At 40.7% G+C, this 19,350-nt stretch overlaps 1 protein-coding gene across 4 annotated transcripts; it reads right to left on the bottom strand.

The window, feature by feature from the left end:
• Window positions 1-826: 826 nt before the first annotated feature.
• Window positions 827-18,891, bottom strand: LOC131248110 (U-box domain-containing protein 4-like). 4 transcript variants are annotated; one of them, XM_058248178.1, is made up of 7 exons: window positions 18,531-18,891; window positions 16,861-16,924; window positions 16,640-16,748; window positions 5,537-5,817; window positions 4,716-4,832; window positions 2,209-4,242; window positions 827-1,283 (listed from the first exon to the last, which is right to left on the bottom strand). In XM_058248178.1, the coding sequence occupies exons 4-7, from the start codon at window positions 5,810-5,812 to the stop codon at window positions 1,224-1,226; spliced, it is 2,487 nt and encodes an 828-aa protein (XP_058104161.1). In that variant the 5' UTR covers window positions 5,813-5,817; window positions 16,640-16,748; window positions 16,861-16,924; window positions 18,531-18,891; the 3' UTR covers window positions 827-1,223. The 4 variants fall into 4 exon arrangements, with proteins under 4 accessions (XP_058104161.1, XP_058104152.1, XP_058104169.1 ...); XM_058248169.1 differs by lacking the exons at window positions 16,640-16,748; window positions 16,861-16,924; XM_058248186.1 differs by lacking the exons at window positions 16,640-16,748; window positions 16,861-16,924 and having other exon boundaries at window positions 2,209-4,230.
• Window positions 18,892-19,350: the final 459 nt, after the last annotated feature.

Genomic DNA, 19,350 nt, shown 5'->3' with positions numbered 1-19,350 from the left:
CATTTCTTTTACATGTCAACATATTCATCTGGCTGTAATTTTCTCAGTTCGCCCCTGAATTCTTTCTTGATAATTTTTTTATATGGCCCACCCCTTTGGATGATCATGACCTTCCCGTATATGGCTTCTACTTGCAGTCTTTATCATGTGCTCCTACAGTGTCATATGATCCAAACCATTGGCTCATCAAGCACAGCTTCAATGAACTACTCCCCAAATGATCCATATTCGTAGACTGTAGCCTTCCAATACATCACATTGTAGACAACAAGGAGCTGCGGGGAAGGCAGGGCATTTGGTCAAGAACAGCTAGCCTGAAATTCAGTCTGGTCTGACAATCAGGAGGGCCACACCATCAAAGTAGATGGACAATTGATGATATGATTCAATGGCATCTGTGGTGCCCCCAAGGAGTGAATGGACCCGATTTTCACTATAGGCAATCTTCATAGTGGGGCCATCAAACGTAGGGCACCATCAGTCATACCTTGAAATAGACATTGTTTGTGAAGTGCTATGGTAAGTCTCTAATCCTCAAGACATCACCAAAAATACAAAAACAAGAAAAGGAAAAAAAAAAAGAAGAAGCCATTGTTTAAAACCTCCACGACAATGAAAATTTTCTAACTCCAATCTTACACCAAAACCAGCCAATCTTGAGTATGAAACGGTCCATAAACCTATTTTTCCTGAAGTCATCCCATGTTTACATTCAGCTCAGTGGACTGGCCATAGATTCAATGCAACTTCTCTTTTACTTTTTCCAAACTCACCTGAGTAATACAAAACTCGGCCAGTCCACCAGCGAAATGGTTTGCAAAGGATAAGACGGACACCACCACCGACGGAAAACATTCAATGTTTGGACATTCTACAACAGCTCTCTCAGTATTTAAGAAAGAAAGAAAACGGATGAAGAAGAACAAGGACTGCTTGTCCTGTGTAATTTAGATACAAAAAAATAATACTCATCAACTCCACATACACCAGAGCTGCCAAAGGAATATACAAGAATCCGCTGTGGAACAAAGAATCAGCAGACCCTTCAATTGTATCATTTTCTTTTTTACATGCAACAACCAGAAAGTATTTTTTATGTTATTATTGCAGCAGCAGTAATTCACACTTTCTTTTTAACTTACCTAAAAAGTCACACACACTTCCCTCCATCATAGAATTAGAAGCCGCAAGTATGTTAAAGAAGGGCGGATCATGGGCCAATATCAAGCCCTCCCAGCATTCGCATGTCTCTGGCTTCTGAAAAAGCTAAGAAGAGCCTGCGCCTGCAAACCAGCAGAAAATCCAAAGCTTAGATTCCATTTTCTTGTTTCTTTTCTTTTCTTTTCTTTTCTTTTACTTTTTTTGCTTTGGTTCTTTTTTTCTTTTTCTTTTTTGGTTTTGCTTTTTTCTTTTACAAGTAAGGCTCATATCCCTACCTACCTCTGAAAAAACTATCCAATTAATTTGCCTATGCTAAGGACATGTAGAATGGATGCATGCTAATTCTACACACATGTGCATCCCCCAATGGGATGTGGCAGACAGCATTGTAGTACAAGCTGTCAATCAAATGGGCCACAACATGCATGTGATCTGGCCAATACTCAGGCAGGCGCATCAATGAGCTGCACCACACATACAAATTCTACACCGAATGTAGGAAGTTGGCCTGCCTTTTCTAATGGTACACCTGATAAGTCAGCCAGACCAGGGCACAAACACAACAGGACCCCAATGGATGGACTGGATCTTAAATTACATCCCTTGGCAAAGATATTTGTGGTTCGCTAAATAAAATTGTTAACTAGTTTGTGGAACAGAAAAACTCATGTATACATATACAAGAGGCATCATGATACTAGGCTTGAGATATGAGTCATTACATGTGAGAACATGGTTTGTTGATTTGATGGACCTCTGTGTGGACGGACCATGCCCCAAAATTTTCCGAGACTGAAAATCCTACCCATCCAATCTCATTTTCTTTTTTAACCACCTACCTGCAGTTAACAGATCAAAGGGCTAGGATTGACTCTTCATGGACGAACTTTCACAGTGAGGTTCATCAAATCAATGTTCTCGATCATCAAACCATGGGCCTTGCTAAAACAGACTGAACCTGTGAATGGAGGATCTACAACCATTCTTCATGTGACACATACATACATGTAAATGTATACAAATGCATATAAAATCTAGTCATCATACCTTTTCTTTAGCTCGTGGTGTGCCCGACTGTGACAGTGCCACCAATGGCGGAACAGCGCCTTCTTGGAGAACCAGGCTGCAGAATTTATTGCTATTTGTACAAAGCTGTAGCAAGGCAGCCGCAGCATTTTCCTTCCCTCTTGCTGATCCCAATTCAACAACCTCAACAAGAACCGGTATACCTCCTTCCTGGCCGATCGCAACCCGCCCCTCGTGTATGGTTGAAAGATTAGCCAAGACAGCAACTGCCTTATCGACCATCCCTGCTGCGGGGTCCATCAGCTCAACGAGGTACTTCACAGCCCCAGCCTGCACAATTCGGGCCTTGTTCTCATGAAATATTGATAAGTTGAATAAAGCAGTTGCGGCATCTTTCTTTCCTCGCGGGGTACCATGGCCTAGCAATTCCACCAGAGGCTTGATCGCGTGGGACCGCCCGATCCTAACCTTGTTTTCCTCGATGACCGAAAGACTGAATATGGTAGCAGCTGAGTTCTCTTTGGCTTCAGGGTTCCCCGTCTCAAGCACATGGATAAGTGGGTCGATGGCCCCCACATTCGCAATTGCAATCTTATTATTGTCATTTATGGATAGGTTTAGCAGTGCTGTAACAGCATTCTCTTGGGTCTTCAAATCCGTCGAGTACAGCAGGCCAACCAAATGGCTAATGGCACCACAGGTAGCAATCACAATCCTATTGTCCATGTTGTGCTTGGCAAGAAGTCGCAGTTCGGCAGCAGCAGCTCTTTGCACATCAACCAAACTGCTCTGCAGATCTTCAACTAACTTCCGAACTTGGGTCTCAATGCCAGCCAGATCGGCTCTCGTGTCCAACGCAGGAGAAGAAACGATCCTTGCAACAACCCGTTCAGGTGTCCGGCGCCAAATTTGGCTACGAGAACGCATGTCAGGCAGCTTCTGTGGGAACTCAGATTCTCTATGTTGGACTGATGGAGGTGGGGCCTCCGATGTCAGCTCACCAGAAGCATCACTGCTGTAACGGGTGAGATCACCTGACAGGTGGGAGGCCTCGTTAGCATCCATGCTGGAGACAGCACTGGAGACAGAGGCACTTCGGCTATGGCCTGATGACTGTTCATCGACCAAGGTTTCTCTGCAGGAGTCCTTCCTAGATGACACCGATGCTTGGCCATTGTGATCCACTTTCCAGTCTTCAGAGTTTCCTGCATTTTCTTTGGAACTTGATAATGAGACCTGACAAATATCCACCTCCAAATCGTTTCCAGCATCTGAAGGTGGGCCCGAAGTTAGCCCACTAACAAACATACCCTCTCTGGATGCGTTTAGATGTAATGGAGATACCGGCCTGTCATTTTCATTAGTCCCGTTAGACCTGGTAGATTCAGGTGATCTGGGGCCATTGATCCTGGAAGCATGGTCTACATGGGGAAGGATGCGAGGATCTCCAGAGCTACCATCTGCATGGGCGAGGGCAGCTGGGGACTGGTTTAAGATCGCCGACTTTTCAGGGTGAGGAAGCTTGATATTGTTTAACTCGCACCAATTCGCAATTAGTGCCTTGACTGTATAGTTAGGAATTAGATTTGTGTGTGAGAGAGTTTGGCGTGTCTTGGGACAAAGGGTCAGGCCTTGATCAAGCCATTTCCTAATGAAAGCTCGTTCATAGGTCTGTCCAGATGCAACAATCACTGGGTCAGACATCAGCTCCAGGGAAAGCGGGCAACGGAAATCGGTGGGAATTGGCATCCCATTAATGGTCTGAGACTGCTTTATTTTCATGAGTCCATCATGCATGTGGGTGACAAGACTGATCATATGATCGATGCTCTCCTTCTCTCCATTGGTTTTATTGTGGTCGGCCTTTGCCTTTGACTTCTCAAGGGCCACGGCCTCCAGCAGCAATTCCTGATTTGTTGTCAAGCTCAACGAGTCTGCAATCTTCATCAGTATCTCTGATCTGGGTGTGGTGTTCTGTTGTAGATCCTTCATAGCTTCTTTGATGACATGAGATGTTTGTTCGGACCTGATATGCTGAATTTTCTGTACACAGTGCTGTAATGATTCAGGTGAAAGAGCAGATGCTACCCATAGTCAGCAGAAAGTAAAGAATTTATTTTGATTGAGATGCAATGATGCCTTGTTTTTAACGAAAATTGGAGAGAGAGCTTCTACCTCACCAAAATATAACGCGCACTCTAGGCCAACTTGTGTAATGTGTGTAAGACATTCAGACTGCTCGTCTGGCAGGCTGCATTGTGGACGTCGGTGGCCAAAATGATGACATGTGGATGATCCTAACTGTTCAAATGGAGGACATTTTTCTCCTTAAAACTTCTATTGAATGGCAAGGATTATCCAATTTGTGTGATTTTGGGTGATCTCCCATGAATGGTTGACCCACCATGTCAGTCTCTCTCTGTTTGGATGTATGTGATGTTGGATGTGTGTGATGTTTTGGTGCAATGTTGGCATTGATCACTTAGGCTCACGCGCACACACAGAGGAGGGGAGGAGGAAGGGAGAACCTGAACACATGCTGAGTCTGAAGCTTCAGTGACTGATGGGAGCAAAGAATTCGCTAGCTTGCAAATCTCTAGCCCAGAGGTCTGAATCTTTGTCATTGATGATTCAATTTGTAGAACCTGGACATGTCAAATGTACCCAGTTAGGTATCCATGTGCCAAGTTTAAAATTATGATTGCAGGAATTATTTCTGGAAGAAGTCCAATAGTCTCCGATACTCGCTTATGCATATTGAGGAAGATCAGAACCTTGCATGTCAAGCATTAAAAATTAATCAAATGCACTAGTCCCATTGGTCCACACAATGAGAAAAACAAGGGGCTTCAACATCTCAGATGTACAACTTGCTAAGGCACACAATGCTCTAAATGCAGGGCCCATGTTTCGGTTATCCAACTCATTGATCTGGTGGGCCTTACCTGTCAATGGGGAGTGCCTGAAAATAATCCAAATTGGAATCCTGATGTTTCAATATTTGGCCCTTTTTTTTCATGGTGAGGAGCCACTTGGTCAATGGCTTTGATCACCAAACCATGGACCCCAAATGTAAGCAATCTTGATGTCAACCAATGTCTGTTGATGAGCAGGACCACATGATTCCCTAATGGTTCTACGATTCCAGAACTTCCCAATACTTAATTCCTCTTGAATTTCCAACCATATGTAGATTTTCATATATAGAAAAGTTCAATTATCAGATTGATTATATAACAAAAACACACCACGTGCATCCCAAAAGTTTAGCAGAGAAAAAAACATTCAACAATAACTTTAATGCATATGGAAGTAAGAATTCACAAAAAGGAAAAGAAAGTTAACTTACAAAATAAACTTTACTAGTCAATTGGTGCCAGTTTTCCACAAGCTCTGTGGCTTCAGTGATGCTTGCGTCGAGTTCTTCCAACACCTTATTAAATTGTTCATCTGGAGCTATGTTTGAATCATTGATGTCATTGAGTATAGGCTTCAAGAGCTTCAAGATTTCGTCTATATTTTGATAATATTTCTTGACTGGTTCTTGTTGTGTGCTGTTAAATGAAGACAAAAGACTGAACCGAGAGATGCTGTTGAGCAGAGCCCTTAACAAAGATATCTCCATCCCACCTGTTTCAAGAATAGAGTTATAAATTCATGCTACAAAGGCATGTGCGACGTAAAAGAAAAATGCTCGCTTATTTCTCAAGCTCACAATATCCGATTCATCCCATTTTGTCCAGAAGGGCTGAAAGTTTGTACATATAGAAGCATTGAAATGGCATTGGTCCCAGATTTTTTGTCAGAATGCTTCAGGGGCAATTTGTTTTAGATTTTTTTTTTGGTCTCAAATGGATATATTGGAGTTTATTAGTCCCATTTGTCAGAATGCTCAACCAGGCCTCCTAGTAAATTTGTCAATCAATGGCCCGTTTATTGGTTGGGCCTGAAATTCAGGCCCGGGTTAATGCAGGGGCATTTTCACACCGGGCTCGAGTGGGTCGCTTGTTTGATGCAGGGGCAGAAAAAAACATCCAACAATAACTTTAATGCATATGGAAGTAAGAATTCACAAAAAGGAAAAGAAAGTTGACTTACAAAATAAACTTTACTAGTCAATTGGTGCCAGTTTTCCACAAGCTCTGTGGCTTCAGTGATGCTTGTGTCGAGTTCTTCCAACACCTTATTAAATTGTTCATCCGAAGCTATGTTTGAATCATTGATGTCATTGAGTATAGGCGTCAAGAGCTTCAAGATTTCGTCTATATTTTGATAATATTTCTTGACTGGTTCTTGTTGTGTGCTGTTAAATGAAGACAAAAGACTGAACCGAGAGATGCTTTTGAGCAGAGCCCTTAACAAAGATATCTCCATCCCACCTGTTTCAAGAATAGAGTTATAAATTCATGCTACAAAGGCATGTGCGACGTAAAAGAAAAATACTCGCTTATTTCTCAAGCTCACAATATCCGATTCATCCCATTTTGTCCAGAAGGGCCGAAAGTTTGTACATATAGAAGCAGTGAAATGGCATTGGTCCCAGATTTTTTGTCAGAATGCTTCAGGGGCAATTTGTTTTGGATTTTTTTTTGGTCTCGAATGGATATATTGGAGTTTATTAGTCCCATTTGTCAGAATGCTCAACCAGGCCTCCTAGTAAATTTGTCAATCAATGGCCCATTTATTGGTTGGGCCTGAAATTCAGGCCCGGGTCCAATCCACAAGTCTAAAAATCAGACCTAGGCACAGAAATTTCAGTTCGACTTGGAAGCCCAAAAAGCCAGTCTGGCCCATTGCAAGCTGTAATATTACTGACTATTGGCAGCTCATGAGGCAAAATGAAAAAAAAAAAAACACAATTGGCCTAAAAGTAACAAGCAAGATACTTCATCTGCCCTGCAACATCTGAAAACTACCTAGTGCAAGCTATCCTGCAGTATCTGACATGGAAGGATCAGTGGATTATGATCAGTGGATTATGACAATAAGCACAAAACCCATCCAACTGCACAGAGCATAATGATTGTTTTGGTGAATACAACCAAGACTAAATTCATATGGTTGCAGACGAATAGTTATATATTCACTGAAAAATGTAGGGCCCCCAAGTATATTTGGGTACATTGAAACTTCATAATGAGAAAGCCAGAAAAATTCTTATCTTAGACATACCTATGCAAGGTGTCTGACTGGTGTTTTAAGAACCGGATTTATTTTTATTTTTTTTCCTCTCTTTTTTTGCCTGTTATTGTTGATCAAGATGAGTAAGGATGAATTTTATATATATATATTTGAAAAGATGCTAGTTTCTCATATATCACTGTATTTTACTTCATACCCTATGCGGATATTTTTAGCCTCTATCCAAGATATTAGAGGTCAAGCCCAATGAACTTTTAGATGGTGCATTCAACAATTTCATTCCGATATATTATCATTACTTTCAATCAATACACAGATAATGTCTATTTTGATATACATTTGCACCCAAAAACTTTAATCCACCTCTTTGTGATAGATTATTTCTATGGTTTGGTCAATCTAAATATATCTAGAGTCCACTAAGCCAGAGCACACCTCTACATGCAGACAACAGGCACGTGTGGAACATCAAATCCATGCATCAGATGGGCCAACAGAGTATGGCTAAAAAACTCAAGGTCGTTCATCTCACCATATTGTTCGCTATGTATGAAAGGGTGGATGGTTTAGAAAAAGTTGCCTGGGGTCCACATTCAGCATATCCATAGCCCACCTGGCGAGTGGGTTGCTGATCTTTAGGCCAGTCATCTAATAGAGGGGGCTATCTATTGCAGAATTCGAATGCTCCACACACATTCTGGTCACTAGGATGACACATGGCTGCATGCAGAGGTGTAATTCAGTGCAACACCCAACCATTAACATGTAGTCCAAATGGACTCCACAGTATGCATGGTTAATAGATAAGGCCATCAAGCCAGAACCTGGATCAACAGTTTTGATTGTCTTTTGGCGGCCATATTTGCAATCAAATGGTCCAAACAGAGTTTAGATAACCAGTGGGACTCACATGTGATGCCACACGTATGAAACAAAGTCTAGCCCATAACGAATGGCTTGTAAAGTCCATATGCCTGGATTTTAGAGTACGTCCTTTTCTGTTTTTTGTTTTGTTAGTTAATTAGGCTAGCAATTTCTAAATAGATGTAGTTCCTTTTGAGCAGCAGTGCCAATTGTACTCTCCTCCTTTTATATGGTTGTATAAGCCTTTTTATAGACGATACATATGAGCAATACAATTGGTTCCAAGATGAGGCCATTGCTGGGCTCCACATCAATATTTCTAAAAGTGGGACACTTGATATTGCTACTGACGACTTGAGAATTGAGGCTTCATCTTCGATAATAAGAAAATCTCCTTCCAGGTCATTTTTTTCGCTCTCCCATTAGGGGCTAAAATGAACTCAGTTTTGATTTGCTAACCAGCAGTCGACAGGTTTTAAAAGAAGCTAGCCATGTGAAAAGAAATTACTAATCTCTAGACGAATGGCACATCATTCTTATCAAAGCCACTCTCTCCAACCTCCCACTGTATTTTCTCTCTTTAAAACTCTGGTTTGCTGGCTACGAATCTAAAAAGGCTTCAAATAGATATCATTTGGAATGCAAAGGAGATAAACACATTCCATTTAATAAAATCGAGTGAATTTCCCAAAAGAAGAAGAAGAAGAAGAAGAAGGTTTGGAAAAATTATGGACAGAAACTGGAGCCTTCTTACGTGCTGTAGTTTTGTAGAACATTTTGTTCCCGGAGGAAGATTATAGCCAAGAGATATGGGGAGGTTAACAGATTGTGGAACCTAACAATCGAGGCCAATTTAGTTTCCAGAGTCTGTAAAAACATATGTAAACTTGGAGATCTAGAAGGAACAGGTTTATCGCTGAGATGGGGGATAAAGTGAGATATGGGGAAGATGTCTGGTTGGTTGAAGAATCCTTTTAGGCATGAGATTTTGGGAAGATCGTTCAGAACTAATTTTTTGCAATTGGAATTCTAGTGGCATCACCAGAGGTTCTTATTTTGTATTAAACACCAACTGTAGCCCCAAACCCCATCTCAGACCCAACCAGAGAATTTCCTCCTTACTTTTGGGTTCTCTATCACATTCCAACAATCAGAGAATCTGACCATTGGTGTCTTCCCCAGCCAGGGCGACAGCTGTTGGTCAGGACTGCAGAGGAGACCTTCCCATATGCGTCATCATACTCCCAACTTTCTTCGCTATATTTCTTCCACTCCAAAGTTTCCTCACTTGATTAGTGTAATCACCAACCATGAGCATGAGTTTTTCTACCCACTCTATGAGGGTGCAGATCAGTTAGCTACTTCTACAAAGTCTTCTTGTGTCACCACCTTCAAAACCACTAGTAAATATTGTAGAGTCAGAATTTTCCAAATCTCCTTGATTTTTCTTTGAATATTGTAGGAATTTTACTAATGGATAGCTAGGTTCCCAGGGTAATGGCTCCAACGGCTAGGCTTAGGGGAATTCAAAGATCAAGACCCTTTTCTTGGGGGAAAGGGGCTCTATTTATAGATTTGGGGAGTACTAGCTTGGTAATAATTGGTAATTGGGAGGGTTCTCTAAAGGGTAGAATGGGTTTTTGATGGATGACAAGTGGCTTGGTCTAGGGGTTAATTTGATGGTATGAGGGTAAATTGAGGTGCTTGAAGGGTAATCAAGGTGAAGGGAAGCTCCTAGGAGATTTTCAATATGCCTTGATTTGAATAGAGGAGATTTTCCAAATGTCAAAATCCTATGGTCTTTGGGTAAGATTGACAGTTCATAAACCAAGAATTAGTTGGGGGTAATTTTTAAAAAGAAAGGAGATTGGGTTTTGGATTTTCATAGACATTAGGTGTCCTAGGGTAAATTTGATCCAAATTGGGTCAAAAAAGTTTTGAGTTTTGGATTTTCGTAGACATAAATGTCATTTTTTACTGTTTACTACATGAAACCTTCTTCTTTTTCCCCATATTGGGCACTCTTAGGCGTTTTCAATTAGAACTAAATGCTCATGCACCGGTCTTGGGTGATCTTTGGGTTGTTGTAAAGCTAACTGGGCAAGGTGTTTTCGATTGGAACTCAATGCTCATGCACCGGTTTTGGGCGATCTTTGGGTTGTTGTAAAGCCAACTGGGCATGCTAAGTAATGATTTTGGTTTGGGGTTGTAATTTTGTTGATTGAAGTGAAAGAATAGAAGAGAAGAGAAGAAGAGAGAAAGTAGAAAGTTGGGAAGAGAGAGAGAGAGAGAGAGAGAGTAATGTAGGGGCATTTCACACCGGGCTCGAGTGGGGTAGCCCGTGGGATGTGGGGACACACTCAGGGTGGGTGACCCATGTGATTTGGGGCCCATGGGGGAGGTCTCGTGTTCGAGACTCCTCACCAGGGGTGATTAATGCAAGGGCATTTCACACTGGGCTCAAGTGGGGTAGCACGTGAGATGCGGGGACACAGTCGGGGTGGGCGGCCCATGTGATTTGGGGCCCACGAACCAACGAGGGGGGTTTGGCCGATGTCCTAACCCATAAGATGTGAGGGCTTGAGCAATGAGATAAAGGGATTAATTCATCATACTCTAACAGTTCAAGCTTTTAAAGCAAGTGGTTAATTGTCCTGCATCAAATTGCTACCATTAATGCAGGGGCATTTCACACCAGGCTCGAGTGGGGTAGCCCGTGGGATGCGGGGACACACTCGAGGTGGGCGGTCCATTTGATTTAAGGCCTACGAGCCCATGAGGGGAGTTCGGCTGAGGTCCTAACCCATGAGATGTGAGGTCCTAGGCTATGAGATAAAGGGATTAATTCTCCATACTCTAACAATTTCTGCTTTTAGAGCAAGTGGTTAATTGTCTTGCATCAAATTGGTATCAGAGCGGGAGGTCACGTGTTTGAGACTCCTCACCGAGGGTGATTAATGAAGAGGCATTTCACACCGAACTCAATTGGGGTAGCCTGTGGGATGCGGGGACACACATGAGGTGGGTGACCCATGTGATTTGGGGCCCATGAGGGAGGTATCATGTTCGAGCCTCCTCACCGGGGGTGATTAATGCAAGGGCATTTCACATCGAGCTCGAGTGGGGTAGCCCGTGGGATGCGGGGACACAATCGAGGTGGGCGGCCCATGTGATTTGGGGCCCACGGACCCACAAGGGGGGTTCAGCTGATGTCCTAACCCATGAGATGTGGGAGCCTAGGCTATTGTAAACCTCATACCTTGCAAAAGTTTCTTCATCCACATTAACTCGCAAGTAGTATGTGTCATTTTATAATGGAGAAGAGACAGTAGAAAGTTGGGAGAAATGAGATAGGATTGGGCGGTTTAAGGATTGTTGGAAAGATAACTTGATGGTCTAAACAATGGTACAAGAGTTCTTAACAAATAATTACTGGATGTAGGAGAATTTGGGGCTTGACGTTTTAGATGCTGAAATGGGATTCACATGTCCCAATCTTCCAAAAAACACTCTGCGGTGCGGAATTCCTAGAGCCTTTAAGTTAAAAAGAGTGAGCCCCCTAGAGTAGGTTAGACTGGGCCTCACACCTCTTAGTCACCCTTAGCCAATTTTCAGTGTCTAAGAGGTTCGATTAGAAATTGGATTCAGGTTAGGAGTACCTGTCCTAGCTTAGCCTTAGATCCTACCAAATTCAAAGTCGAGAACAATACTCTCACATGGGGGTCAACTAGATTGAATGGTCTAAACCACTTATAAAAGATGGGTATTGCCAGACCACACCACAGAAGAATACTCAAACAGAGAGCAATAAATAACTTGTCAAAATTGAAATCTCCTCACTAGCTGTAACTACTCAAATAGAGTGTCATAATATGCAGAAAAATGTGTCGTGGCTGTACACTAGAACAAACCTTTTTTTTATAGACCATAAGAACACGTCCTCAATTCTTCTTTCTTTCAATATCTTTTTCTTTTCTTTTCTTTCTTTTTTTTCATTAAAGAGTAGGGCTTGAACTGCCAAACTAGGTCCTAAGGCCAGACTTGTGCTAAAAGTCCAGGCCCAGAGTCTGCACTGAGCTGCGCTTGGGCCAATGAGAAATAGCCACAGCCATAGGCCATGGTGTATTGGTACCAGCATAGTATTGATACTTTGGCAGTGTGTTGTGGATGATACAGGAGTGCTTATAAATTACTTAGAAATCACATACTACGAATACCAATAATTCAAATTAGACTATCCAAATTATGGACCCCAGTTCAGATATATCATGAAAAAAATTACACTTATTTGATTAGCTAAGTATATGAATGATGGACATTATTAGACGGTTAAAAATGAAAAGATCCAACTATCCTATTTCATCAAACAAGTGCCCACAGATTGGTGGTTAATTTTTTTTAACCAGTCTGATTTTTGGAATGTGACATTAGAGACAGTAGGTCCAACAGTTTACTCAGTTTCAGTTAAATTAATTTATCCTTTTTTGTAAAAAAATTTAGTACCTGTGCATCAAGCATCGTATACAACCAGAGTGAAATAACTCCCTATATGATAATAGATACATTCACTAAAGGGAATGATCTTGTGGGCTAAATGCACGGGGAACCTTCCATGCACATACTTTCATCTGAATCTGGTGGCATACATACATCTTTTAATTTTCACTTTAACTTATAGGGTCGGCCTTTAACTATAGTTGCTTTGCTTCCTGGTATAAATGATGCAAAGGGTAAGTAGACCAAGAACATTAAAAACATGATTCCTTCCACCGAATCCAAGCATTCCAGACTGATATAGTATTAGATCTGACCCATATTAACAATTACCCTAGAATCCCTTTCCACTTTAAAATTTGGAATCTGCAAAGCCAACCCGTATATAGATCCATCAATTAGGGCTCTCAACTCAGCAAGTATTCAAGCAGTTCCCATAACACTGAAAATAGGCAAGTAAAGCATTCCTGAAACAATCCCTCATCCCCATCTCACCCTGCCAGGCCTGGGTTTCCCTCGATGCACCATCCACATTAAACTTTAAAACATTTGGTTTAGCTTTAACCATTTAACTAATAAAGGAGAGTTCATCCTCAGGCTCTGGACATGGATATGACATTATGAAAGACCACAGTACTGAAGAAAGCAACACTTTGAATATATATGACCCACAGAGCTCAATTTCAACCACTTCAATACATTTCTTATAACCTTAAAAAAATATATCTTCCTTATGAGTTTTCTTATCCTCATATTTAAGTGGGTGCTTGCTTCCCAGCAGATCTGAACTAATTAGAGAACAAAGCATCTTGAACTCAATGCTGAAATGGCTGATTAGGACAATGGAAACAAAACAACTGAATATTAAACAAATGGCTGAATAGCCCCAAACCAACGGAGCAGTCTCATGGTCATAAAACAATGATGAGCCTTTTTCACATCGATAGCAAGCATAACAACAGGAACATCAAGATACCATTCGAGCCCCAAACTTCTAAATTGCATCGTCTGTTGGAAGCTTGCCTTTAATCAATCGCTGCGTAGAAGCTGCAATCTTTAGTGGGTGCATTTGTGCCAAATCCATCTATAAATGGTATCCATTGAACCTCAAGAGCTAACACGAACATGCTAATTTCACTGGAAAATCCCTGCTGACCTCTGTAAATTTCTTTAATAGAAGTCCCAACCAAAAAGGCGTTTGATCCACTTCCTTTTCTTTTCCTCCACCCATTTGTCTAAGATACAAAGGGTTCAGATTCAAAAGAGACTCATCTCAATTATCTTTCAAAATTTTGTGAGAGGATTTGAGCTACTCACATCCTTCTTTCCTATGGGTTCTTTGACTTTCAAGTTTCAATGCAAGTTGGCAAGTTTCATCCACAGAATAAGCCCTTGTCCATGAAATTTCCCATTGCATCTTGTAATCCAAACCGCTAACACACCTTTCTATCAGTTGATATGTAGTTCCATTGATGTCATTCCGGATCACGAGGTGGTAGAACTCTTCTGTATAAGCTTTAATGGTCAGATTATTCTGTCGTAGGTGATACAACTTCTCATATCGCTCTGGCATGAAACTCGAGCATAAAAACTTTGTCATGACACATCCTTCATCTTTTTCTAACTCTCCAAACTTTTCTTACCAATGCGCTTCAGGGTCTATGGAGTTGGGTCCACCAGGACCACCACAAAAGAACATGACTGTATAATTTGGTTCACCATGAGCTTAGCCTTCTTCTTATCTCCCTTCTCCTTCAATTAAAAATAATAATAATAATAATTAAAAATAAAAATAAAATTTGCTCTATATGAGCCAACCAATTAAGGAAGTTCTCTTGCCAACTTTTAACACCATATGTATAATAATCATAATCTTTTGATTGGTTGCCTCTCCTACCAGGGGGATGATCGAACAGAAATCATCAAAATCACTACCTCTGGATTCCAGGGTGTTGCCACCTTCTTGTGTACAAGAAGGCTATCCATGATGTTGTGTAGACAATGTCAACCTATCCAATCCATTCAAGATCCGTTGAACAACTCCTAATCGATCTTGTCTCCTAACCACTTCCTCCAAGTCATAACTCTCGTTGCTTGTCGTTGTTTTCAAATTGCTCTGATGTCACTTAATGTAGGATGGATAAGAAAGAAAACAAAGAAGAAGAACGGATTTCTACACAAACAACACAATTCAAAGAAATTGATTTTTAAAAGCTTTTCCATGATTCTATCTCTGCAAGAAATATTCTCTCTAAAACTCAACACTTCTTATACCAATACATTATACAACATCTACAAGGAGATACACATGAAACTCTACCCTTCTAAATTGATAAAAGAATCAACAAATTCATGCATATATGGACTGAAATCTCTCATTTCCTTTTATTCTCTTGTGCTTACCTCTTTCTTATCCTATTAAGAAGTCCCTAAGACAAAGATGTCCTATTAAAGATCCCCAAGATACATATCTCCCCAAAACAGAAACCACTAATGACTTAATGACACATAAATGTCCTTATACTTGGAAACTATTACTAAAGACAACCAAAAAGGCCTAATTCGGACTCCTAACAAAAGCCCTCAAAATGTTTACTAAACAAAGACTCTGAATTGAACTACAACCACCAGATCTACCTCTTAAAAATATTTAAACACAACTCACTGTGTGGGGCCCACTGGATGAGTCATACAACCTGCAAATTGGGCTTTCGGGGCTTCCATTTTCATCACATGCTGCTCACAATTGTTCCCACAAGCATGCACAAGCACTGTTAATGGCATGGAGATGGTCCAAATACAAGATTTTGTTTTCCGTAGCCATCAGAATGCCACCACTCTCACCCATATCGAGTCTCACATGGAGACACCAAACCACTCACCAGAAATAGCACCTTAAAGAAAGCTTTGGAAGAAAGAGTCTATAGCATTGGAAGGGGCCAAATTCTCACGTCCATCTTGTTTCGTGGGAATTTCACCTCTGGAGCACCAAGTAATTGTTCAAGTACTGATAATGGCATGGAGATGGTCCAAATACAAGATTTTGTTTTCTGTAGCCATCAGAATGCCACCACTCTCATCCATATTGAGTCTCACATGGAGATACCAAACCACTCACCAGAAATAGCACCTTAAAGAAAGCTTTGGAAGAAAAAGTCTATAGCATGGGAGGGGCCCCATATCTTTCGTCCATCTTGTTTGGTGGGAATTTCACCTCTCAAGCACCGAGTAATTGTTCTAAGAGGTAAACATTGTAATTCCACAAATTGCTTCTAAAAATAATATTCCAACAATTCTACCAGAAAGCACATCATAACAATCTCTAGTTGAGATATTTTTTGCTGGATTAAGCTAAGAAGCATGGAAAATGAAAGACTAATAGGAATCTCTTAACCAAAGATCCTCCAAGAACCTCCCCTTCCCCACCTTGTATCCAATCCCTTCAGAAAGAATACACCCCCATTCCCTTGAACACATCCCCAAAACTGCTAATAGTTTTCCCCACAATCCATTGAACCACTCCCCGGAACCTAAACCTTTTCTTTTCTCATATTTATCCACTATAGTTCCTCTCCAAAGGGTAAGGATTTCATACCTAAACTTCCCCATGATCTTCTCTGCCACTCTCCCCAGTAGAATTCCACTTTCCTTTTGCATTTTTGAACGTCCTCCCATTTCATTGGACAAACTAATGGCCTCCGCTCTCTTCCCAAAGGAATTCCCATTGAATCATCTCCATTCAAACTTATTTGCTTATGTGCCAAGATATCGAAGACAGTGAGAGATAATACGTCAAGAGACTCGTCAAGTCTGATTTGAAGAAGCTGATCTGATCACTGAGGAATGGTAATGCCTTCTGCATGCTACCCAGCTTCTTGAAAAACTTATTATTGAGTCCTAGATTTTGATCAAATACAAGTTAGTTCCAAGGGGAAGATGTTTCAAAGCTAACCTCTCAGTTTGAAAAAGCATAATATTCAGTAAAGGGTCCATCACCAACTCATCAGCAACAACCCCAGGCAATACAATCTTGCTTAAATTGATTCTAAAGCCCAAACCTCCTGAAAACAATGAAAAAAGTCCCCCTTAGATTTTATTACAGCACATAATCATGCAAGACACTAGTGTATCATTGAAAAATTGACCAAGATGCTGAAATTCCAACTTCAATACCTTCAACAAAAACCTTCCGCTTCTATGTCCAATATGCTGATTTTTAAGAAATTTCCAGTCGGACCTGGAAGCGCAAAAACCATGATATTGGTTGAATGTCTAAATATCCTATGGCAGTGAAATTGAGATGTGGTTTAGCTGTCCAAATAATATTTATCATGCACATTGCTTTATGGAAACAGTTAGTGCATCCAAATATGTCAATATTACTCATAGAAAGTGGTCGATGCAGCTTTAAATGATTCCAAATTTAAACTACAAGTAATTCCATTTTCCTTGGTCAGTAATTTAGTATCAGGCAAAATGAAAAAAAAAAAAAAAAAACCAATAGCAGCAAATAATATATTTGAACACACACTGAAAGAGTGCATCATTCCAGTCTTCAAAAATTGCAAATGTCATAAACGGATTAGATTCCAAATCCCATATAACTCCGTCATTCCAGTCTTCAAAAATTGCAATTTTCATAAACAGATTAGATTCCAATCTCATATAACTCCGACAGTGGGAGTTTCGAGCTTTCATGCCGGTCCTAAGCCCAGATAAAGGAGGGTTGCTTCATGTTGCCAGCTGGCATAAAACTTATGCCACAACTTTTATCATGAATCCTGAGAATCTGACATTTCAATCTCAGGTCACGGTGTTCCCTGTCAGTGATGAGCTGCACCGGCACCCAGGTACAGTGAGAATGAGAATGGTTTACCTGAGGATATGATCCTTGATAGAGTTGAGTGGCGGAACAGGATTCATGTAGCCAATTCCCAATTAGTTGGGTAAGCCTTACATCATGATGATGATGATGATGATTAGATTCCAAATCTCGATTTCAATAGCAAAAAAAAAAAAAAAACAGACTCTCCAATATTATCAATTGACGTAAAACGTACCTACCAAACCAAGCATTTACTGATAAGATACTGATTAACAAATCGAATCAACATTTCCAATTACATCTGCAGAATCTAAAAGCCAAAAAGAAAAAAAAAGATCTTGGGTTTTCTAGCCATTGTTCAGTGCCCAGATGTTTTATCTTCCATGCTGCAAAAAGGAAGGAGAGGCGAGTGGGTCCCATCTAATGGACCAATCCCTAAAAGTCCCACAGGTTGGGCAATCCTATGCGTCCAATTGTCCAACTATTTCCCATTTGATGCTGTTTCTAATGTCCATCTGTACTGTCCATTTGTAGATCCCTGATCATATTATTAAAATCATACAATCGCTGGGATTTTCCAATTGGGGCCTTCCAGATGAATGGTCTTGATTAAATACCATGATGCCATACGTCCAAGTTGTGGCGCACAGATTGGAAGCTCTTAAAATGTAATTCAAATTACGAAATCATGGAGAACTAATGGGGAAAAAACAACAATATGATTCAAGCCATCTCAAAATCATATTGAATAAATATATTGTTAAAAAACAAAAAACAAAAAACAAAAACTAAGGCCGTGTTTGGTTGCACCAAATATCATGAAATTCCATAATTAATCAGTCTAACTTGCGGCAAAATATCATGAAATTTCATTATCTTTTGCATAACCAAACACGGCCTAAATTTTGCTTTTGTTTTTTGGTTTTTAAAAAAAAAAATTAAAAAAAATTAAAATTTTTTTTTATTTAAAAAGACAACAGAAATATATAAATTGAGAAAAAAAAAAAAAAAAATGTACCTTTATTTCTCGCCAACACTTATCACATGGGTGCTCCAGAGACCTACCAAAACAATCGAATCCGGATCAAAGTCGCCGTTTTCGACCTTTACCAATCACACCCACATACCAAATCCTTCAATTTACAGATCCCGAGATGGGATTTAGCGTGAATTTGAATTCTATGTTCGTTTCAGACAAAACCCATTGCACCAGAACGGGTCTCGACCCTCCTCAGACCTCGATTCGATCACCGAAATTACACGTCGGGAGGATATACGGCTGAAAATCCGATCTGAGTTTTTTATTTCTTCGATGAATTCGATGAAATCTGCAGAGAATCGAGGAGGGTGAGAACAGCGAGAAAGGGGTCAAAACGCAGGCGTCCGAGAGAATATAAGAAAACAAGAAAGGATACGCGTCCTCGGCTTTGCATACTATACGCGGTTTTTAATTTTTGCCAGTGGGGCCCACGCTTATCGAATCTAGGCCGTTGGTATGTTTTAGATTGTGCCCAAACATCTCCTCGTTAGCACAATGTTAAGTTATCAACATATCATTTTTGTCTTGCAAATAGACGGTCCACATTCAACTGAAAAGTTCCCCGGATCCTGTGGCTAGAATCTCCCAATCTGGAAGAGTTTTTGGAAATGGCCCACCCAAAGAGGGATGCAACAGACTCTGGATTGCCGACTCATGGGTCCCACTTTTCATAATTAAAAACCCGCGTACAACTGTTTCCCAGCCTCGAGTCGCGTACTCATCATTGCTCGTAATGAAAGGGAATCTCTTTCCTTCTGGAGGAGTTATATGATACTCAGGCTGCATAAGACGCTTGATA

The sequence above is a fragment of the Magnolia sinica genome, chromosome 1 (genome assembly GCF_029962835.1).
Source record: "Magnolia sinica isolate HGM2019 chromosome 1, MsV1, whole genome shotgun sequence".
Lineage (NCBI taxonomy): Eukaryota > Viridiplantae > Streptophyta > Magnoliopsida > Magnoliales > Magnoliaceae > Magnolia > Magnolia sinica.
Note: the sequence above shows the minus strand (reverse complement) of the source record. Positions and strands in the feature narration are given on the sequence as shown.

What these genes read in the sequence shown, in the direction of transcription:
- LOC131248110 (XM_058248194.1), bottom strand. Translation starts at nt 11,501, where the DNA reads ATGACACATACTACTTGCGAGTTAATGTGGATGAAGAAACTTTTGCAA. An exon ending in TGACTAGTAAAGTTTATTTT is followed by an intron (nt 4,833 to 6,285) that starts GTAAGTCAACTT and finishes TGACATGTCCAG; the next exon opens with GTTCTACAAATTGAATCATC. An exon ending in CACCACGAGCTAAAGAAAAG is followed by an intron (nt 1,284 to 2,208) that starts GTATGATGACTA and finishes GCTGGTTTGCAG; the next exon opens with GCGCAGGCTCTTCTTAGCTT.